Consider the following 23,580-nt stretch of genomic DNA (forward strand, 5'->3'; position numbering starts at 1 on the left):
ATTATGTTTTCACTGGCACCAATTCTTTAAAGCCTAGCTGATTAAGTGATTAGCTTATAATTTCCTATACAACCATGTCAGAAAACGAGGTTGTGGAAAAATGTGGCTCATAATGGTCAAATTTTTTAGCCTGCTTGAAGCAAAGAAAACAACTAATGAGATGAGGTTAAAATTGACCTAAGATTTGCCTAGAATGCCGCAGCATGAAGCGGCACGGTTGTTGAAGAAATGTTGCGACCATGATCACTTAAGCACTTGGTGAAGATGCACAATAAAAAATAACTGTAGCATAGTAACATACCTACTGTACAGTATGTTTAATACAAATTATGTATGAATTTAAAAAAATAATAAAAGCATTTCCACTCACACACAATACAATGAGATTGAATGTGTTGCCACAGGAAAACAATTTGTTAGTGAGGCTAATCAATTTGCCAAGGAAAATAAAGATTTTAAAAGGACTTTAAAGCAATTTAAAAAAGTAAATTGCAGTTAGACATTTATTCCAGAAGTCCAGATGTTAGAGGTTGCATTTATGTCCGAGAGCTGTTCAAAGCTTGTTTGCGTCAATGGAAAGCCAAGTGAAGCAAGTTTTTACTTGTTTTTACAAATTTTTATTGTGTTTTTTTTTTTACTTTGTGCAAGATTTAGTGAAGACATAGCACCATGGATACCATAAATGTTAGCAAGAACAATATCAAGACAAAAACTGAGCCACTTTGAGTTTTGATTTTAAAGCATCCGATGCCAATTGGAAACGTAAATTAAGGTTAGGTAAGATTTTATGTCTATTTATTTCAAATTTTACTTAATTTACATGTCTTTTTACATGAAATATGATTATAGTGCTGTAAACTGGTAATATTGGTAACATTTTTGGGTGGCTGGAACAGATGATCTGCATTTACATTATTTTCTATAGGGAAAATGCGTTTTGATTTTTGCGTTATGAACTCGACTCCGGAATGGATTACATTACATATGCCAAGGTACCATGTTTGTTTGTTTTTTGCACTGCACAAAACTCACAAGAAACCTCTTTACCTCTGATCATCTCCCAGCTTATTATCTTTGGTTCCAGTCCTATCGCCACTTTTGGGTGACCTTTCATCCTTATTAAAAAAAAAACAAAACATATTAACAGTACAACTTAAAAGCATTTGTTATGTTTCAACAGTACTTGTTCTCAACACTTACCTCAATATGCTGATTTTGCCATTTGGCACGGAAAGTAGTTTCACAGTATGGACTAATCATTTCAACTTGGTCTTCGGCAGTAGCTATGTTAAACAAAATCGCTAATTATTAATGAACAGTAATTATGCAACATAGATAGACAGGGACAGTCTACATTTATAATATATTAACTGGACTAGGAAATCTAATGAACCTACCAAATGTAGGTTTAGACATGTCGGAAGAGGTGTGGTTTAAAGTGCTGTAGACATACAAATATGAGGGTTAGCAAACCTGAAACATGGTTCATAAAATGATTGCACTGAATAATACAAAAATAATTATTTCAATAGAAATGCTGATGAGCCTACCTATTGCTGTCAGCAGATGTGTTGAACTCTTGACGTGGTGGGGGCATAGGTATAGAGCGGCTCCAGATGGGTGGGGTGCCAGGTAAAGTGCCACTGTAAATTTCGTTGGAGACCATCTCTATTCCAGAGCATGGAGGGCTAGGAGGAGAACCAGGCACACTGGTAAAAGGAGAACACTGATAACTAGAAGGGGAGTCAGGATAAGGAGGCAGTGGAGGGGGGCTTTGCTGAGCCTGGCTTGACATGCCACTGACCGGGGATAAGGAAACCCCACGGTTGATTCTTGGTGGTACTGGAGGTAGTGGTCCACTAATGTCTGGGAATGACATACTTTTATTTAACTTTTCTGCACTCAAGCTTTGTTTTGGGTCCATCAACATTACGCTAGGTTGTTCAGCAGAAGAACCTTCCAGAATAGTGGAATCCTGGGAGGACCTTCTGCAGATCTGTGCTTCCTGTTGTACAGGAAAAGAAGGCTGCTTCACTCTCTGTTTGTTAAAGACAGTTCTAGGTTTTGGAACAGGCTTCATAATGGTAGCACAACGCTCTGAGTGGGAACGTTTCACTAGTGCAGACAAATTTGGCTCTATCGAGTTGCGCTGAGCTTCAAAAGAATTGTCTGCATTTCCTTGAGGTGAAAAATGCCCATCAGGAGTCACTTCATGAATAGCCGACTCAGAGTTACAGCGGTCCAATGCAGTGTCCTTCCTACGATGCTGGCAGATCAGCTGAATGTGCTCAACCAGTTTAAGGATCCGCTTCCTGTGGCCAGTGGCATTTACTCCAAGTCTGTTGAGAGCAGCATTGTCCACATGACAGAAGTCCCGAGCCAGCAGAAAGCCTGCCTGCCTAAAGTGGTTCAAATATTTCTCAAGGTGAATGGAAGCCAACAGGTCTTGTGCATCTGAGGCTGCATCAATTGTGGCCATAGTGTGCATAGACTATGGGATTAGCCTGCATGCAAAGCAGCAGAAAACACTGGCCAAGAAGGGATGAGGATCCCAGCTCCTCATCTAAGAATGAAAAAAAAAATCAATTAATGTTTTTGTGCCTTTCTATACACTACCTTCTTTAATTTCTAGTAATCTCAGAACTGCTATACGGACAATTTTTCTTCATATGATTGCAGCATATGTTTTAAATATCACTTATTACCCACTTTACCCTGCATTATGTTTAATCTGACACTTTTTTTTAATCTTGACATTTTCCTTCAGACTGAGATCGTGCAGCAAAATGGCATTTATATGAGGTCTTTCATGAAGACCTACTAAAACTGCTATACGAATAAGACTGATGTCATCTCTCAAACAAAGAAGCATCTTGTAAATGGCAAGTCTGAGAGGCTCATGTAAGAATATTGCACAAATACAAACCCACAAGTACTGAATAGCTATTAAATAACAAGTGACATAAACAAGAGGTCTTAACTCTTTTGTCCTGTACAGGAAAGCTCCTTTACAGAAATGCTGTACATTAAAAACATATTAGGGATTGTATGCAGATTGTCTGGAACCCCAGTTCACAACTTGCCACTTAAAAATCAGTGGTATAAATCAGACAGTTTAAAGACAATACAGAAGGATATATTATCAACTGTGCAGTTGATATACAGTTGTGGTATCCTTTTCATGAAAGGAAATGCTTGCTGGCAGTGAAACTCAAAATCTCATCTGGATAGTGAGTTTTTTAAGAAATTTTACAGAAAATACCATAAACAAGCTTCATTTTCAGTTCCTAGAAAATACATTGAAGTAATATTAACTATATATTTTACCTGTCTAATGTTTATGTCAAACATCCGACTGTATTTCACATAAATGAACTCAAATACCGTTTTTGTGTTTTGACAAGATGAGCTCATCCTATGAGTCTACGTGCAAGGCATGTGTGATGAGTGGAAGGGAAATAAGGTTTCCTGGCAAAGTCTGTTAATTTTAGAGAGCTTCATACACCCTTTCAAGTCATTTCTGGTTTTAGCTCCTGCTATCGTACATGTTTTTAATGTACAGCATTTCTGTACGCTTATGTTAAATGGCTCCTATGGAATTAAGTAAAATTAAGGTTGCAGGAGTGTAATGTAACATAATTGCAGTAAATATTACTGGGTATCTTTGTAGTATAAATTCATGCAAGGGTGATGAAATTTTTATATAAAGCAAGCCTAATCATACAATATAGCATTTTAGAGGAGCATTAACTATACTCGGGCTATTCGAAAAGAGGCTTTGCCATGGGTGGGAAAAACTATGTGATGAGGTGGGCATGATTTAAAAAGGCCCCCTGTGCAAACACTTACTGCAAACAATTTGAATGAGTTTAGCAGTATAGAAAGACACTCTTCTGAGTTCTGTATGCCAAAGGTTGTGGGTGTTTGAGAACACCACCCTTAAAGAATCTCAAGGTTGGACAGGTGGCTCAATGCCAACCATGAGCAGGGGAAAAAAAACAAAGCATGTGCATTCCATCTTAGCCAAGAGGTGGAGTCTGCTACAGTGGTCAAGTTCTCTCTAATCGAAGGGTGGAGGCCTTGAACCCCCATCAGATGTGTCATACTAAAAACAAAGGATGTGCATTACTCTTGAATGAATCCCAAATGAGAAGTTTAAGTTCAGTAAGCCCACATATAAAAAAAAGTGGGAGTTACTCCATTACACTTCTCTCCAAAACTTCTATCAGGACAAAAACGGCAGATAAGGGAAAAAACAGACTTTCTGTGCTACTGAATAGTACTAAGGTTGAGTGAGAAAGCAGACGGTAGAGGGCTGTTGAAAAGAGCCATGAGTCATATCCTAGGTTTCCTTTGTCTGCACTCTGGACGCTAACCTTTGGCTTTGGAACACTGATACACCGGATCCTGCGCAGAGCAAGCAGGCCGGAAGCTCATGAAGCGAACAGATAAAGCCTGACCTGGGAAAAGCCACTGGTAGGGTGTTGTCTTATTTCTGTCTTACTAGCAGTGCACAAGTTTCCCTTCTGCAAGTCTGTCATCAGAGGCAGATATCGGTCATACATGTGGTGTCCTTTTCATGTGAAATACATTAGAGACTGAGAAACGTGCTTCAGGATTGAAGTGAGACCTGATACATCTCAGTAACAAACTGCCTAAAGGAATTTATCTAGATCAAAAGTGGTTAGGTGCAAAGATTCTTAGTTGCCGAGAAGGTCTGATGACTTTCAGCCGCTAGAGCATGAACCAGACAGCCACATGGTTTTCTGTTTTGTCCATTCACCAAACCTTGACCACATCATACAGCTGATTCACGACCCAGGCCTGTTAGTACTAGGCTACATTTTGTGTCCATCCGGCAACTGAAATATCCCTTTCATACAAAGGCACTGGAAAATGTTTTTGAGGTGGAGACCACCAATGCTTTGGTAAAAAAAAAAGAAAAGAAAAAAAGAAAAACACACACAACTTGACATCACTAAAACCCAAAACCACAACTTCTGCCCGGAGAGCATGATACTGTACACAGTTCTCTGTATTTGCTAAATCCTCAGATGTCATTTTACAGATATGGTATAAAAGCTGGTATAGTGCAAAGTCTTTATTTAATACACTGCAAATTAATGCTGTCTAGTTGCTGCACATCTAGTGTCCATATATTTAAATACATTTTAGTGAGGAGTATACAAAAGCATGTGTTCACATTTATTCAATTTTTTATTATTATTATTATTCAGGAGATTGATTTATAGTTGCAGGAGGGTTTTTTTTAACTAACAGTGCGATATGTAAATGTAGATACAGCAGTCTAAAAATGGCCATTCTTAGACAGACAGCCAAAAGGCAACAAAAGGGGAGGCCCATTCAGAAAAACGGAAAGCAAACTCTGACCTACTGGTGAAAGTAAACAGAACTCCACATATCAGATTGATAAAAGCTCACATGACAACAATCCAACAGCATCAACCTTATTTCTGGCATTCTAACCCACCATCCTCACACCGCCCACCAAGACCTTTCCGTGTAAGGGCCGTAAACACCAAATCCCATTTGATATTTTGATTTACTAGAGGATAAACACTTAAATTGGATCCTGATGAAACATTCTTCTCTTGACCCACCCATATTTATCTTAACACGCAATCTGTTTTTTTTCTCAGCATTGTAGAAAACACAGGATACAGCTGTCCCTCAAAGAGACCAAGCCCGTCCTTTCCCGCTACATTGAAGGAGAGATAACACCCACATGTGCAGCTACATTGGGAATTAACACACCCTAACACTATAAAGCGAGCATGACACCTTAAAATGTGTTATAATAGGAAACCAGACAAGTCCGAGGGAAAAAAAAAAAAGAACAATGGACCCATGTTATTAAAACAAAAAAAGCAACAGAAAACTCAAATCAGGAACATCACAAGGCATTGCTATGTGCAAGCCAGCTTCACACATGTCCCATGGCAAAATGTTTAATGCTGTTTTCAGTTTAAAATATTTTAAAATAAAATAAAATCCAGTATGGGCATGAACTGAATTGTTAAGAGAAACTGCTATATGTAACACTGAACACTTAACACTGTCTCACTTTTTTTTTTAATCGGAACCTCTATTTACACGATGTTGAGCAATGTTTGTGCGAAATAACTTGTGACAGAGGAAATGTAGAAAGCCCCCATGCTTCACACCAGTCACCACTGTTTTGCAAATTAAAGCCACTGTACCATACTTAATAAGAGCCTTTTGCTGAGACACGGGACCCACTGAAAGTCGTTGCTGCATGTATGTCTACATGCCTGCAAACACGGATTCTTCCTTTTTGTTTGCAGTGTACACATATGCTTACAAAATAGCATCTTATCTCAGCACAGCAAATGAGCAGTGAAATAGTTTGCATACAAATGATAATGCTATCTTTAGGTAAATAGCAATGCTTAAAATGAAAGAGCTGAGTAGAAATTCTATAATCTGGATGTTTATTACATTGCTATAAAAAGAGCATTGGATCTACCTGGGATTATATTTATGGACAATGAGAAACACCCACATTGTGGGTGTTCCTCACTTGGGTAATTCCTTGCTTACTGCTTGTGTGTTTAGTTTTAGAAACAAAAAAGATTTTTAAAAATTGGTAAAAAAAAAATAAAATATCAATTGAAAAATATGCTATGAATAACATTTATCTGGTCCCATGAGAGGTATGCATGACTGAATGAATACAATGGTATTCTGATCACCATCTACAGTATCTTCATGGGTGTGGGCTCTTTTTGGATGATAATGAGGACTTTCTAAATTGTTTGATGAGATTTTTTTCACTGGACACATTAGACCAGGAGTGTCATCCCTGGGGTTTGTAGAGAATCAGTTATGCGTTCAAGGCTTCATCTCAAAAATATTTTCACAAAGATGCCATTAAATGCTTCGAACTAGGATATCTTTTAAAATGGATGTCCTTCCAACACTACATAAACATTAATGCATGATTTTAAGAAAATGTTTGATCATAAAGAACCAAAGTACAAAGTAATTAAAAAGTCAAACTGCAGTTTAAACAACACTGTACCCCTTATATATGACCCCTTTACAGTCACCAGATCGCGACCTAAAAGAGTATTTATGGAAAACTTCCCACTTACATATTTTCCACCATCTTCATCAACACATTAGCTGAGGAAATGCCTTTGTCCAAAGTTCTTTAAAACTGATGGCCCATAGCGACCCAAACCATCCTAATGATTCCTTTATCTTGTCTAAAACTAATTATGTCCTTGTATTATTAAACATTCATATACTTTTGTGCTAATTATATTATTCCCATAACTGCAGAAATATTTATCTACCACAGCAACATGGCAAGACTACTGCATTTATGCAAAATGTTTCGTCACACATCTAACTGGAAACACGAAGGTCAAATACAGTAGATCGTGGTGATGCTTCTTTGCAGGAGACCTCACGAAACACTTGGTAACAACATACTCCAGCATTTCAGTCACAGACAGACATGAGACATTCTCTTCCTGTGTTTTAAAAATGAGTCAAGCTCACATGCTACACATGGCATATCCTATATAACCTGAAGCTGCTGCCTTGTCAGTGCTGAAGTAACCAAAAGAAGAAAAACATCCATAAACACCTTCCTCTTGCACATCCTATTCAAACATCGCAGGGCTTCCAGAGGGAACAATTAGTGGAAGCTGTAGAGTCCAAAGCTGTTGCTGAAACGGAGAACTGAAGGAGGCGTTAGGGATGCAGGGTGCTGGGGGGTGTTTATATGAATAACAGTGAAGCACTATTGTGCGACACAATATGTCATTGTTCAGATCCGGCCAAAGCAGTGCTGCTGAGATGACAGAACACACTTGTGTGTGGTAACGCGCTAGCCTCCAAGCAATGTAATACTGAATATTAGACTAAACTGAATATATACTTTGCTTTCACAAGTACCGAAAATCCTGCTACCATTTTGTAAAAACAGAAGACAAATGTGTGTATAAAATTCCACAAAATAACCCGAAGTGTGATTTTCACACAAGCACCAAATGCACAAATTTCTATGAGCATTTTCACTGTTAAATAATCAAATAGTCAAGATTTAAAGCACAAGTTTCTTTTTAACAACACAAGGGATATAAATAGACACTGTGGAATGCAACCTAATTAAGTAAATATGTTTAAGCTACATAATGCTTACAGGAATAATGAGACCTTATCAAAAATTTCCCAAATCATGAACAAAATCTTCATTTATACATATTTCTGTTTTGATGTTACAAATTTTTAAAAGTCACCTCTTCCCTAAAGCCAGATACAAAATGTCCTAGATAACATGCCTACTTGCCTTTGTTTCTCTTACTGGAAAAGGGAGCAAGCTTTTTAACCGTACTTTTCAATTATTAAGATAATTAAATATTTATTGCAGCTCCAGTATCTACCTTCTGTCCACGCACTAACACTAATGACTAAAGGATATCACAAGCAAAACAGAATTACAAACCATCTCATATGATTACATAATGCTGTTTAAACAGTACAGTGTTGACAGGAAGAGAAAGAAAACAGCTCCTAAAAATAATAGCTTGGGAAGATTTTTTTTCACAGGACTCTTCAGACCAAGAGTGTCATCCCACTGGGGTTTGGGAAAATTGAGGATCAGTTATGCATTCAAGGCTTCATCTACTTAAAAAAATATTTGCACATTCTTTTGGTAATAGTTTTGCTTAATTTTTTTTTTTAAATGCCATTAAATGCTTTGAACTAGAATATCTTTTAAAACTGATGTCCTTCAACAACTTAGCAGAAACCACATAGATAGATAGATAGATAGATAGATAGATAGATAGATAGATAGATAGATAGATAATGAAACTGCAGTTTAAACAATACTGTACCCCTTAATTATGTGAATTTTGTGTAGCCCCTATTGAATGGCTCTTTATATGACAATATTATTAAAACACTTATGGCAGCACAAAACCAAAGGGAAATAGTTTATTTTATTTACTAATTTTTTTTAAATCACTCTTCCTTCATTTTTTTGAAACAAGTTCCTGAATTGAATATAAGAAGTTATTACTGATTGTAGTAGTTCATAATTCATTAACATTAATTTAAAGTGAATAGGTAATCGTTTTCCTTCTCCTTGCCCCTTCTCAAAACTCATTCCTGACACTTAAAATACAAAACCTCTGTCAAAGTACAATATAATTAGCTAATGTTTTTTAAGAGGACTAAAATTATTGTGTTGTACAGGATCATGGTTTTTTTTTTGTATTTGTTTATGAATACATCTTCAGTAACCCCTTTATCCTCGTCAGGTTACTTCGGGTCGCCCTTTTGGGAACAACTAGCATGAGGTGGGAATACACCTTGGAGGGGGTACCAGTTCAATGCAATACACTGTGCATACACAAACACATATTCATTCACACCTAGGGTCAATTTGGCATAGCCAATCCACCTACTGAAATGCTTTTTAAGGAGGGGAGACAACCAAAGAACCTGGAGGAAACGCACACAGGCACGAGAAGAAACTCGGGCCTTCGGCTCGAACCTGGCAATTCTATGTACAATAAGTTATATATAAAACATAGTTTTTCTTATATATTATTAGTTAAAAACTCAAAGCATTTTAATGGCAACTTAATGTCCACTTGTTAATATCTACCTAAAAAAAAACTTATTCTTATTTGTAGCAGTTGAAAGTTGTCTGTTATCTGGTCAGCTTGTTAATTAACATGGTTCAACTGCATATTGATACTGTTGTCTTAATAAGGGCATGGTTTTAGAAATGTTCTTTTATGGAGCGTGTCCCAAAGTCTCCATATGGAGGGGAAATGAGCACATTTTAGCAAATGAATCTTTATATACAAAACATCCTCTATGTGATTGGCATTTCTGACAATGAGTCATCTCTCCCACTCATGATGAACTCATATGAACAAATCTGATGTTATGAATCATGAACGTAACTGCTAAATTATGTCAATGTCACCTATGTATTGAAACTTTTGGGACAATTTTGTTATTCGACATACAAAATTTTTGCCGTTTTATTATTACATACATCATCTATACCTCTTATCCTGTCTCCTGGAGCCTAGCCCAGGAGACTTTGGGCATGAGGCAGGTTGCAACCTGGACAGGGTGCCAATCCATGTCAGGCATGCGATTTTCACACACACACAAACTCAAGGCGGGAATTGAACCCTCGACCCTGGAGGTGCGAGTCTACAGTGCTAACCACTACGCCACCATGCCACATTTAGTCCTTTATGTAAGATTGTTTGTTTGCATTGCCTGTATTGGTAAAATTAAACACTAATAGCCTTAGACCGCCTTATTAGATTACACCACTACACTAGAATTTCATCTGAACCCACTATAGATCAAGTTCCTTGCATATTTTATAAGAAACTGGTTCTCAAACAGGAATTTATTGAAACCACTAAAACCTCAGTTGAAGTTAAAGACTTCACAAACAACTTGTCAAAACACATGGTTTGAGAATCTGTCAACACAACATGACCAGCAACCAAACCCTTGACTGTAAACACTGAAAATTAATTTAGGAAAAATTTAACACTGACTTCTAATGAATTAGACTGAATGTTCTAAAATCCCACAAACTGGACAAGAATTTTAAAACACAAAAATACAATATTAAACAAAGAAGACACTTTCACTGTGTACATTTAAAGGCAAAACTGTTCGTGTTTCAGGAACGCACCCTGACACAAACTCTTGTTGTGACATGTCACAAACACGGCATTCAAACATAAGTCAAGATGACAAATAATGATTAGGATTCTTTGAGCTAAAGTTTGAAAGTGTGTGTTTTCCCCCACTGAGACCAAAACACCAGTCCGTTCGACGCAAACCCTTATCATGGGGGAAACCATTCGTGGTGATCCATTGTGAGAGTCGTATCTCAGCAGGATCTGAAAACATTCTTCGTCCCTCGGTTCCCACTCTGTGCAGTGGGAGAATTACACACCAAACTGTACATCAATAGACAAACTAGTCAACTGTATTTACTAGGCATTTGTAATGCGCTCTATGCTTTTTTTCTTCTTTTTTTTAAGTGCAGGAACTACACAGTACCTTGCATTTCAAGATAAAGTGGTTGATAAGTGATTATCACCCAGACAGGGGACATGAGTGAAACTATAATGACTTATCAAATAAGTCTCTTGAAAGTATTAGTGCATTTTCAAGAATAAGAGATGTGCATGAAGATTGAGCTGTGCAACATATATGGTTAAGTTGATTTTGGCCTGATTGTAGATCATTGCGCTGTCTTTGCTGTTAATCTATTTCAATAAATATAACTTACAGCAACTAATTAGAAAACATTCCAATCTTTATTGCAATTTTCAGGACTATTTCTAATCATTTGCACAATTAATATTAGTCATAAAACTTTTAGATAAAGCCCATGTTTATGTTACTAGCGTGAGAAAATCTCAGATTTCAGGGACAGGAACAGTTGCTTTTAATCAAACGCTCACACGCGTAACACTTACCAAAACAGCCGCCTCACTAAACTCGAGTTATCTCTCTATTTCTCCTGTTGTCATTCTAAAAGTAGCGCCCGGACAGACGCTTCATCTTCCTTACCTTATTTTCTGTACCCGGTTTACATTTTCATGGCTGAGCTTGTGTAGAGCGTGACAAAATCCAGTAAGTAAAGTCGCTGTGCAGAAAGAAATATCACGTAAAGTCGGTTGCTGTTCCTGAAACTTAGTGTCACTGAGGGGACGAGTCGCTGGTAGCTCGCACGCGCCAGAGCAAACCGCGCATGCGCATGCACGCCACAACATCCACAACAGCTACCACAGTTAATACAGTCATAAGCCTGGAATGTTCTTGTCTTTAGATTTATACCTTTACATATGAAGTTCTTAACACTGACAGAAAAGAGTGAGTGTTTAAAATAAGAATTTCATATGTTTCTGTGTAGTTTAGTGGAAAACTACGCTAAAACACATTCCATCCATCCAGGAACTTATGTACTCCAACTAGGGACTGTGGAGGCCAATGGTGAGCATTGTTTTTATTCCCATTTTTATGACTGTGGTAGACACTACAGACAATTTGGGAATACATATTAGCCTAATCTTCATATCTTTGCACTGCGGGAGGAAACTGGAGTACCCGGATCTTGTGTACAGGGTCGCAGGGGGCCTGGAGCCTCTCCCAGAAGGCTTAGGATGTAAGGCGGTCTAAGGCAGGTACACCCTGGACAGCGGACCAATCCATCGCAGAGCACACTCAGACACACACTCACACGTACATTTACACACTCACGCGTGAATACCTAAAGGAAACCCACCAAGCACAGGAAGAACATTTACATTTACATTTAGGCATTTGGCAGACGCTCTTATCCAGAGCGACTTACAAAAAGAACATGCAAACTCCATGCACACAGACCCCAAGGCAGAAATCGAATCCACACACTAGAGGTGCAAGGTGACAGTGCTAACCACTAAGGCCCTGCCGCCCAAAACACATGTTAACATTGAAATAGTTGTGATCTCCTTATGCTTAGAAATCTCTGTGCTAAATTAATGGCTGTTTTTTTTCCCTGTAAGAAGTCAGTGGTTGTCAGCTTCACTGAGTGAAACTGCACATATTCAACTGATCTTTAGTGCAGGCTTATCCCACTTGGCAAACTCCTCCGATATCAGCACCAATGTAAGAACTTATCTTATTTTAACACTGCTGTCACTTTCATTGCAGCTGCAGCAATTGGGTGGTCCATCATACTGACTGGTGATTTCCAACCAAAATTGTGAATTTGGCTTACCAAAATTTGGTAAAATAATGTAACCATCCATCTATCTAGGAACATCTGTAGTCCAACTAGGGACCATTGAGACCAATGTGGACCACTGTATTTATTTTAAAGGTAACAAAAAAAATCTCAAGTTAAAGATAATCCTCAAGTTTTGCTGTAAGCCCCAAAAATTGAACTGCAAAAGGTTATTTACCTTTATTCACTTACCATCTTTCAGTGACGAGCAATGACATATTAAAATTAAATCGTGAACACAAAAGTTAGACTCAAACTTTCAGAATGCAGTGCATCTATACAACACAGTACTGTAGTGCTGAGTTTAAGCAGCAAATCAACTTGTTAGGTGTTCAAAAGTTGACAAGCACTATGACATATACAATAGCACTTTAAAACTTATATGTTCATCAGATTGTACAGGTGATTAGGTGAAGAAGCTGGACAGACTAGAAGACTACAGCACAGCTGCAACTGTCTCTTTAATTGAAAGTAAAGCAAGGGCTTAATTCCACTAACACCACTGTCATCATGGAGTTAAATGGCATTGTGAGCACCATAGGAAAACATTTATGGCCTTTAAACATTTAAGTCTTGGATGCAATTGAAGATCGTATCTTAATTATAAAAGATTAACATACAAGAGTCTTATCTGCCATTTTTGGCCTTAAATAAATGTTGAGTTTTAAAATAACAAAATGTACATATTACTATAGTCTAAATATGTGTAATTATTATTATTATCTGCATTATACATTGCTTGGATTATGCATTACACATTGCGTGTTTTATGTTGCTCTTTAGTTTGAGATTTTGATTCTAATTTTGATACATACTGCACCTAGAGCTGGTGCCAATGTATCACTACCAGAAACAACTCTGGTGCAAAAAGTAGTATATTTAAAAGAATTTCATTATTCCATAATGTTATATACTTTGTAGTAGGACAATCTGGAGTTAATAGATTATGTCCTAATTTGACATTGCATAAATGATGCCTGTAGTGGTCTGGTTCTATAAAATTTTTAAAAGTTAAACAGTATCATTTGGTCAGCTGTACATTTTAATAATTTACATTTTGCAAAGGTAGACTGGAAAATTAAAACTTTTTTTAATTCCACAAATCTGACTTTATGTCAACAGTGAGAAGTGTTGCAGTGCATTATATACTGATATATATATATATATATATATATATATATATATATATATATATATATATAATTACCGTTACATATAATGGGATGTAAAGAAACCCATAAATGCTGTACAAGAAACAGGAGTGTGCTGTGAGAAACCAGAGAGGCCTGACTTGTGGAGTTTCCTTCCCTGCAGAACAATCTGACTGATGAAGGCAGGAACTGCTCCAAATGGGAAGCAGGAAGTATCAGAGACAATGGAGAGTTTGAGGAGTGGTGGCCAGCTGTAGGCTTTTGGATGGAAAAAGACTGGAGGCAGGCACAGACCTCCCTTTCTTGCCAAATGGAGGGGGGGGGAGCAAATTCTTTTTGTGTTAACTTTTTACACTTATTTCAAAGTACTAGACACTTTCAAATACATTAATTGACATACAAATCAAATAGTAATCACAATGGCTTTTTTGTTAAATAGGTAAAATCAGCCTGCAAGACTGGCACAAATTAAAATAACTTCAAACCTTAAAACCTCTTCAACAGCTCAGCAACCAAACCATACTATACATCATAAATCAAAAATGAGTTCATCAGAGGGACAACCAATTTTAGATGTTTTGGAGATAAAGGTCAAATTGAGGTGGTTTGGACATGTTCATAGGAGAGATAGGGAATGTATCGTTAGAAGGATGCGGAGATTGGAACTGCCAGGAAGGAGGTCTAGAGGAAGACCAAAGTGGAGATTTATAGATTCTGTGAGAGAGGAAGTAAGTTGGTGTGAGAGAAGAGGATGCAGAGGATAGAGTTAGATGGAGGCAGATGATTTGCCTTGGCAACCCCGAAAGGGAACAGCCGAAAGACAAAGGAGAAGATATATCTATCTATCTCTCTCTATATTGTGTATATATATATATATATATATATATATATATATATATATATATATATATATATATAGAGATAGATAGATAGATAGATAGATAAAGACGTTTAAATAACAGTAGGCAATGTTATCATCAACTTAAATGTTATACTGTGAGTGTCTCACAGGTGTTCCTCGCCGAACGATACAGTAGGCAGCATCCACACTGAACGCAACAGTAAATAGCATTGTCTACTGTTGTCTACGACAGGCAGAAATAGGGGCTGCAGCATGAGGAGCGGGCAGAGAGTTTTACAGAATGGTAGTATCTGTACGCGGGCAAATCAACGGGTACCCTCTAGTAATAACATAAATAAATTGTCTAGCTGTGACAGAGGCTGACATAACGAATACTTGGATGCAAAAAATAAAAAATAAAAATCACTCCAAAATTACAAGATAACGATGTTTATTCATAAATGAATAGGGAAAAGTGACCAGAGAGATAGAAATACATACAATGAAAATTCGAGAAAGGTAGACAGCAGACTGTTTTTTTGTTGTTGTTTTTTTGTTTTTTTACAACTCCTGAGATCATATTGATGCATAGGTAGATATTGAAGTGAAAATCCCTGCAGCCAGCCACAGAGTTCTGAAGAACTCTCACTTCCTACAGGTAGAGCACCCTGAAAAAGAGACTGTAAATGCCCAGATGAAACTTTTACTGGAAGTGTTACACAATTGTTGAGTAATACCAGAGAAAAAAAAAGGGTTTAGAAAAAAGTCCATGGAGCCATAAAACACTACAAAACTGATGCTCACTCACAGGAGAGAGAACTGAGAAAGCATTGCATCTCTAGGCCAAAGATTCAAAATTTTCCTTACCTGCAATAATGTGTAGATTTGTTTGTGTTTATGCATAAATGTATGAGAGCTCATTTTGAATAAAATCATCAAACTTGTAATGATGTGCAATTCTAGTAAGTTGGGACTGGTAGTGCAATCACAATCATTAATATGTCAAAAAACCTTGAAAGGAGCACCATTACGGTCCTCAACAATGCATAGCAAATCATGCATCAGATGCAGCTGAAAACTAATATGTCATACTCTGCAGAACTACCAATCTAACTCAACACACACACACGCACACAGACACATACAAACACACATACAGTGCACATGTACACACACTCATGTGAAAGAAGAATCTGAAGGTTTAGGTCTCCTCATCATCGCTGTGGTGCTGAATCTTATCCTCGTTCAAACCACTCTCGTCAATGTTCTCCAGGGAATCAGCTCTCTGCACAGTGAGCTCTGAAGCACTCATGCACGGCAGCGTGTTTTGCTCCGGATACATCCACGGCTTCAGGTTAGGGTCATGTTTCCGCTTCCACTCGGGGTATTTCAGGCACGCTTTGTAGATCTTCCTCATGGCCTATGGAACACCAAAGATTTCAGAATTCTTAGTCTCCAATGTCATTGAAAGTCTTATACACAAAAAGTGTATAATCAGTTGGTTAATCAAAGATGTGCCGATCAGTTGTTCCGCTGTGGCGACTTCAACGGGAGCCGAAAGACTAACAACCACATTTCTCTATATAATCCCCTGCTACACTAATGCACTTATGCCAGCATATCACATCAGGAGTGCTTTGATACCATCAAGGTTTGCAATGTGCTAAAGCCATAATTGGGCTGCTTGGTTCATGTCTGCATCTGTAGAACTCCTTTAATGACCCAAAGATATGGATACAATACCAGGATGTAGCAGATTTGGGTCCCGTCAAGGGGTTGCCACAGTGGATTATCCGATCCGCACACAACTCTGGCACAAGTTTTTACATGGGGCTTGAACCCTGATCCTCAGATCACCAAATCAACAACCTAGAGCTTAGCCGGCTAAAAATAGTAATAATAATTATTTTGATTGTTTGGTTTGGTTTTAAGCAATTTAGAAACATATATTAAGTGTATAGGATGAGCATACATATTTTTATGACCATTTTCACACAATATTTTATTTGGTTTAATTCAATTCTGCAAAATTTTGTTTAAAGTAGTTTATAAGATAGCTTTAAAGCACATTGTTTTTATGTGTGTGGTGTGAAATGTAGCTCAAATATTTAGCTTATTTTAATATTCAAATGCTCTAATTTGTCATTTTAATCAGAACTGGATTGCATAATCCAAGTTTTACATAAAATCAATAAAAACAATGAAAAAACCCCAAATTGATAGTGATGTGGTTGTGGCTTGTGACCAGCAGATGACAGTAGAGGACCGTACACACCAGTTACTAAAAGCTTACTGCCCATTCTCTCCTGCAGAATTAGGGTTCTTACATAATAAAGAACCGTTTTTCCATTTTATAAATACCTGCTTGTTTAATGCTCCATTCAAACTTAATTTGTTATTCTACAAAACCCTTCGAGTACAAAGGCATGAAATTATGTTAATCAAAATAGTCTTACCTTAGGCCCCACAAATTGAGAGACTCTATTCACTACCCATTTAGGTAAGGAACCTGGAAGTGTAAACAAAAACATTTCAGGTAATGTTATTCAAATCACGCTGTCTGTTCGGCCTAGCCTATACAGTCCTCTCCGAAATGATTGTATCAGACATTTCAGCCAAGGAAAACAGCAACAGAAACGTTGTGCAAGCTATAAAGAAAAACCCAAAAAACAACAATTAGTGACAAAACCAACCACTTCCAAAGGCTAGGGGTAAAAGTATCACAATCCTTCATTTAAAGAAGACTTCAAAGCAGATCTGTAAAGGCCACACCACAAATTACAAAACGCTCATCAGCAATAAGAATCAGGAGGCCAGACTGGAATTTGCAAAGAACTATAGGAGATGAACCACAAACGTTCTGGAACATGATTAACCTCTACCAAAGTGAGAAAAGGCCAAAGTGTGGAAGAAGAAAGAATCTGCTCATGGGTCCAAAACATACAGGTTCATCAGCCAAGCAAAGTGGTGGTGGCTTGGGCTCGTCTGGCTGCTTCTGGAAAGGGTTAGCTAATCTTTATTGATAATGTAACTCTTGATGGTAACAACTGAATGAATTCAGAAACAATCTGTCTGTCAATATACAGAGAAATGCATCCAATCTAAACAGGAGGAACTTCTTTATCCAGCTAGACTCAAAACACAGTGCCAGTCCCACAAAGGACTTAATCAGGGAGAAAAGGTGGAAGGTTTTAAACTGACCAAGTCAATCATCAGACCATAATCCAACCTGAACATTCATACATACACACCAACCTAACCCAAGCATGAAAAGCATTAAAAAAGAACACTGCAACAGTTCAGTGATGTCAGTGTGTCACTGGCTTGATTACTGTAAGCAAACGATATTACGCAACCAAATATTTAGGTTTGGTTACTTTAGAACCATTTGTTCGCCCAGAACTTGGGTGGTCTGCCACCAGCCTAACACATCAGCATATAAATATCAGGAAATGAAAGTTGAAATCATGATCGATTGCATCATTTGTAGTTCATCTCAAACCCACCACATTTAGTCTACAGCAAAAACAAAAGATTTGGCCTTGCTGCTCCAATACTTTTCAAGGAGACTGTATATGGCTTAACCCAAGACAACACTGTTTACACAATCTCTTCTTTATGTATTATGTAAACTTTAAAAGAGCAAGTACAGCACAAGGCCAGAGTATGTAACGTATTTATAGTGCGCACACACAATGTTTGTCAGAAACCTTAATCAGTAAAGGTCATGCAAACAGAAGATTATGCTGCTTCAACATTAAACATTTATAAACTCTTCTACTCGGTTAAGGTGGTTTACGCATTAATAATTTCATGCACGGAAATGCAAGGCTTCACATTTTTAGTTAGATAATATACAGGTAGAAACACACTAGAAAAAAAAAAAACACTCACCTCTTGGATCTACTTGTGTTAAGTAGTAAAGAGTGCAGCTGTTTGCACCACTGCGCTGGATCAAGTATCCGGTGAGTAAAGACACAGCTCTGACATAGTCTTTCTTTGGTGGGTATTGCTAAAAGGGGAGGGGAAAAACTTAGATAACTGATAACTGAATATTGCTTTTCAAAATTAAATTAACAATTACACCAACAGAGATCATGTCCAGCATGTTTAATTTAACCTGGTTGCATAATTTATTAGTGTGACAATTTTGTCCAAGGACAAAAACCACAAAGAAAAAAAAAAGTTCCCAAGACGTGAGCCAGGTAATTATTCATTAAGTCACAGTGCTCAGGTCACCCGAGTATTTACTCAATGGCTTGCAGTTTTCCCACTGGACGAAGCTTCTTCTGTTTCAGTCTGTTCTAGCTCTAGACAGCTGTTCTACATGCCAGCTTACACAATGCACAGTACTGTGTCTCCAGTTCTGCCAAAACCAGTTATAAAGCGAGAACATTTGCACTGCTCCCAGACTAGACTGGAGGATATTCAGGACATACCGGGTGTTTGACTGAGTAGTTGATTATCAAGTAGTCGTTGCCAAGAGGAAGCCATGAACGCATGGTGACAAAATCCCTGTTCTTCAGTGGACTCGGGCATTTCCCTTTTAACAGAAAAAAAAGACCTTATTTAATGTTATACTGAAAGATCAGTTAAGATTAACTGTGGCATAAGAATTAGACTATTGACACTAAGACCAGAGTTAAAATGAGCACTCCATAAATGCCTTTTAAAAGCCATTAAACTTTGTTGGTACTATTTACAACTGAATTACAAAATTGCATGTTACTACAAGACCCTCGAAGTGTTCCAAGAGCACAATCAATTTGTATTTTTTTTCAAGGACGGAATAATATGATAAACTATGTTATGATAGTCTTAGTGACCGCGCAACAGCGCCAGCACATTCTGAACAGAAGCAAATAGATGAGTAGAAAGGAAAGCGAATATGGTGGGGACTTACAAGAGTAATATCCTACATCTGCGTTCACTGTCAGTCTTGCAATATCAAATGTGTCGATCATGTTGGTGTCCCATTTCTTCCGGTAACTCGTGTCATGCAAGACATCGTACAGAGTGTCTGCACTGACATCCTTGCACACAATACTCATCTAAAAAGAAGAAAAGCAGAAAGGTTTTTCAGGAGGTTTGCATAGAGAACCTGCTGTTTTTTTGACCTGCCCTCTGCTGTGTAAAACTCCTGAATTTGGGCCAATAAATTGCAGCTTTCCAGTGAACTGTGTTATCATATGAACCAGTGATACCAAGGGACAGGCATAGATTTTACACAAGTATTCATGTCTTTTTTGCGCCAAGCAAAACCTACACTCACCTCTATTATTTTTTCGCTCTGTTACTGAAGGTCTGTCAGTCAGGTAAGACTTTAAGAGTGTGGAGTGCAATGTGATCAGATATTTTATGAGCCTGGAAGGCAAGTAACCATGTAACCCAATCGACTCTACCCCTAACATCAGGTAAATAATTCATTCAACACCCCCTCTCGAACCCTGGCATGAGCAGGCCCTCCCCATTTCCACTGGCTTCCACAACAAGCTCTATTTGCTCTATATGAATGAAATGTCGTCAAAGCCTTCAGCAGCTCAATTATTTATGGTGAGGAGCACTTCTGCGCTCCGGAAAATTGAATTAATTATTAAAAGAGATCCATCATCTTTTAATTTTTACCCCTTTTTTCAGCACTACTACCACTCCACTGCATCGTCTGTGACTTTCCCAGGGCAAACTGCCATCATCAGAGAGGTCAGCCACCATGCAAGTCCAAAAAGTCTGACTCTGGTAAACTAGCAAGAAGGGAATCAGGTTTCCTCATCCGAGCCTGCCGTTACCACGGTTTTCCACTCTTAATTTTTCAGCGTGTCTCATGGGTACAGCCTGGCTCTGCGAGATGAGCCTTTCATCTGTGATAATGTGGCACAAGTTAAATCAGTCGAGCCCAACCTGTTTGCGTTTGTATGCACTGAACTTTGTTTTGCCATTGTTAATGAACCATAAGTCTGTGTGTGTTTTTTTGTCTCTTAGTAAGCAAAGCATTGTGGATAACTGCTAAGAAAATACAAAAGTCCCAAAGCACAATGAAAGGACATTCAAAAAGGCTAATGATAGTCTGTCTGACAATCCCATTATCTCACCTGACAATCTCATTAACTTTCCATCTTATCATTCTGACACAGGATACAGTTCTTATCCTGAAGTGCCAAGCACAGCCTTTTTGTGCTTGCATCAGCTCAACTGAAAGCGCTTTTCACACAAAATATTTTTTAATACCAGTTCATATTACATTTTTTAAAGATTGAAGGACAAAATAAATGCATGTAGTACTACATGCAAATTTAAGCAATTATCAGTTTTTTACATAGTTTGTACCTCTTGTAATTCAAGCAAACAAACTTTATCAGTTAAAGTACTTACCTACAAACATGCTTTAGTCAAGTAACCTGTTTATGAACACCTGTCAGGACTCTGGCTGTCTATCTATTTATTTAATTATTTATTTATTTATTTAATTGATTTTTTTTTATTTTATCTACAGTCATTTAGACTCATGTCTAATTTATCCTACAGGAGTCACTTCCTGCATGGAAGCTTTGCTGATGTGCGTTAACGAGGGAGACTTCAGACATCACACTGTGGATTTATATTTTTGGATATGTCAGCTAGAACAAAAATTATTATTATGTTAATAAGATGTAAATTTTAACAGAACTGGACATAGAACCCAACTAAAACATGTGATCATGTGCATCTGTGCTATTTTCTTCCCCATTGTATGTGACCCATTGTTTTTTTTTTTCGCTTAGTCATATTTGTATAATTGGTGAAATAAAATACACATTTTATCATATTGCCTATGTTTTCCTTGGAAAAAAAGGATATATCACTATATACTGCACAATCATCTATATGTTTAGTGAAAAAAAAAACATCAAAACTAAAACTCTGGGTTTTATGGAGAATTACAGGAGTGCTGAATTAATGAACTTGTTTTGTCTTTATACTTCTCTGAAAACAAGAGGCTTATGTTAATTATGGTCTGATCACTAGGGTTGTTCCTTTTTCTAGGGAGATGGCATGTTTATTTAAAAAGAATGGGGAAATTATCTGTAAATAGGCAGGGTCATATATAAACTATGGTGGTGCGTGACGTGTGAAGATTAGGCTACTTAAATGAACCGATGCTTATTATCAGAGAACTGAGAGAGAGAGAGAGAGAGAGAGAGAGAGAGAGAGAGAACACGAGCAATTAAATTTTACTATGGAAAAAGGGTAGAATTATTTTAAGACCATGAGGTGACTACTATGCATACAAAGCTGAAGAGGAAAAAAAAACATCAACGTCATCTTCTTTATTTAAATACATCTTGTTTGCTTTGAAGTCATTTGGTGACACGTCACAAGAGGTTTACGTGGCATACTCTACAGGTTTGACTCTACTGGTCTTTTCCGAGCCCTAACACTAACGCTGACCATGATACATTAGCTATTTTTATTAAAAGATTTTAATACACAGTTGTCTATTCCTGTTTTATTTTCTCCCTCCACCACCACATCAATTATAATCTATGACGGCTAAATATCAAATAAATAAACCACTAATGTATTAAATAACGTGTTTAGCGTCGTAGCCATGCCATTATGTCCCTGTTTCACGCAGCACACATGACATCTGCTTTACAGCCTGGTGACTCCGCAATGCAGTGCATATGTAGCTTACCCAGAAGCCCCTGCGAAGCACTTGCCTTAAGTTTTTGCACTGTTTTGGTCTCCTCATCTCGGCACCACACCGTCACTCCTGACTTGCTGTATCGCTGTATCCATCCCTCTTCGCTTTCGCACTGCGCCTTAAAAGACGCGAAATCCGCGTCGTCCGGAATTTGTACCGGCATCCTGTCTGAAACACTACCGCTTCCCCAGCCGAACAGCGGAATAAACCGGAAACAGCACTCTCATAAAAGCTCCGTTTGTTAGCACGCCTGCCGTGGATAGGCTAATAAACGTAATAAACCCCTCGTTAATTCCTTCCGAACGAGTAGAAAGGTATCAGAAATGACCGGGTTCGAGCAGCTTCATTTAACGCTAAGAACAGGGTCAGTGTTCGTCCCAGCAGGTGTGTTAACACGGAGCAGGTGCACTCCAGCATCCGCGCTGTTCTCAGCAGTCTCGAGCAGGCGGCGTTTTAAAGGGGCGGCATCGCGTTACCCTGCAGCCCGGTCTTTTCACGTGGGACAGCCTTTATAGACTCCTTTATTCCAGACATAGTATCAGGTATCACGGCTGTCAATTCAAAGCCGTTTCTCTTCCGTGAACGTTTTTGTTTCGCTTCAGCGCGGATTCGTCTGCGGCCGCACTGTTCCAGATTTTTACAAGGTGTGACTTAATTTCTGCCCACAATGGTTCTTTTGGCTTTTCCCTAAAACAGAAAAAACTCTAATCTTATCAAGTTTTACAGGTTTTGAATGATACTAACTCACTCGTCGTTTATACAGTTTTATCCTCTATACAGGGCTGTATGGTGGAGGGGGGGGCTGGGGAATGAGAGGGGGTACACACTGGACGTGGTGACAGTCTATTGCAGGGCACACACTCACATGCTTATTACACCTACAGGCAATTTGGGGATGCCAATAAGCCTACTCTGCATGTCTTTGGACTGTGGGAGGAAACTGAAGTACCCAGAGGAAACCCACCAAGCACGTGCACACAGACCCAAGGAAATTTTATTTGTATAGCGCTTTTAACAATTGTCATTGTCGCAAAGCAGCTTTACACAATTAAAATAATTATTTAGGTTTGTTTGGATTTTGAATGTGTAT

General features: G+C 38.0%; 2 protein-coding genes across 2 annotated transcripts in view; both read right to left on the reverse strand.

Annotated features, from left to right (window-relative positions):
* Nucleotides 1-11,752, reverse strand: part of arap3 (ArfGAP with RhoGAP domain, ankyrin repeat and PH domain 3) — a 29,174-nt gene extending 17,422 nt beyond the window's left edge. Inside the window, exons 1-5 of the mRNA XM_053505795.1 lie at nt 11,620-11,752; nt 1,551-2,563; nt 1,398-1,441; nt 1,201-1,283; nt 1,048-1,115 (exon numbers count right to left, since the gene is read on the reverse strand). Of these exons, the coding sequence (XP_053361770.1) occupies nt 1,048-1,115; nt 1,201-1,283; nt 1,398-1,441; nt 1,551-2,488 (1,133 nt within the window). The 5' untranslated portion in view covers nt 2,489-2,563; nt 11,620-11,752. The remainder of the gene's footprint in view (nt 1-1,047; nt 1,116-1,200; nt 1,284-1,397; nt 1,442-1,550; nt 2,564-11,619) is intronic.
* A 3,491-nt stretch (nt 11,753-15,243) lies between these two features.
* stard15 (StAR-related lipid transfer (START) domain containing 15) lies at nt 15,244-22,957 on the reverse strand. Its single transcript, XM_053505124.1, has 6 exons — nt 22,507-22,957; nt 19,713-19,860; nt 19,249-19,352; nt 18,704-18,821; nt 17,266-17,318; nt 15,244-16,229 (listed from the first exon to the last, which is right to left on the reverse strand). Exons 1-6 carry the CDS (start codon nt 22,651-22,653, stop codon nt 16,011-16,013), a joined length of 789 nt encoding a protein of 262 aa, XP_053361099.1. The 5' UTR covers nt 22,654-22,957; the 3' UTR covers nt 15,244-16,010.
* Between the last annotated feature and the right edge of the window lie 623 nt (nt 22,958-23,580).

Source organism: Clarias gariepinus, chromosome 10 (assembly GCF_024256425.1).
Source record: "Clarias gariepinus isolate MV-2021 ecotype Netherlands chromosome 10, CGAR_prim_01v2, whole genome shotgun sequence".
Classification (NCBI taxonomy): Eukaryota; Metazoa; Chordata; class Actinopteri; order Siluriformes; family Clariidae; genus Clarias; species Clarias gariepinus.

Excerpts from the sequence above, each read along its gene's own strand:
- stard15 (XM_053505124.1), bottom strand. The coding sequence starts at position 22,653 with ATGCCGGTACAAATTCCGGACGACGCGGATTTCGCGTCTTTTAAGGCG. Across the intron at positions 19,861-22,506 it reads AAACAGTGCAAAAACTTAAG|ATGAGTATTGTGTGCAAGGA; the intron begins GCAAGTGCTTCG and ends TCTTCTTTTTAG. Across the intron at positions 18,822-19,248 it reads ACTACTCAGTCAAACACCCG|CAATACCCACCAAAGAAAGA; the intron begins GTATGTCCTGAA and ends CTCCCCTTTTAG.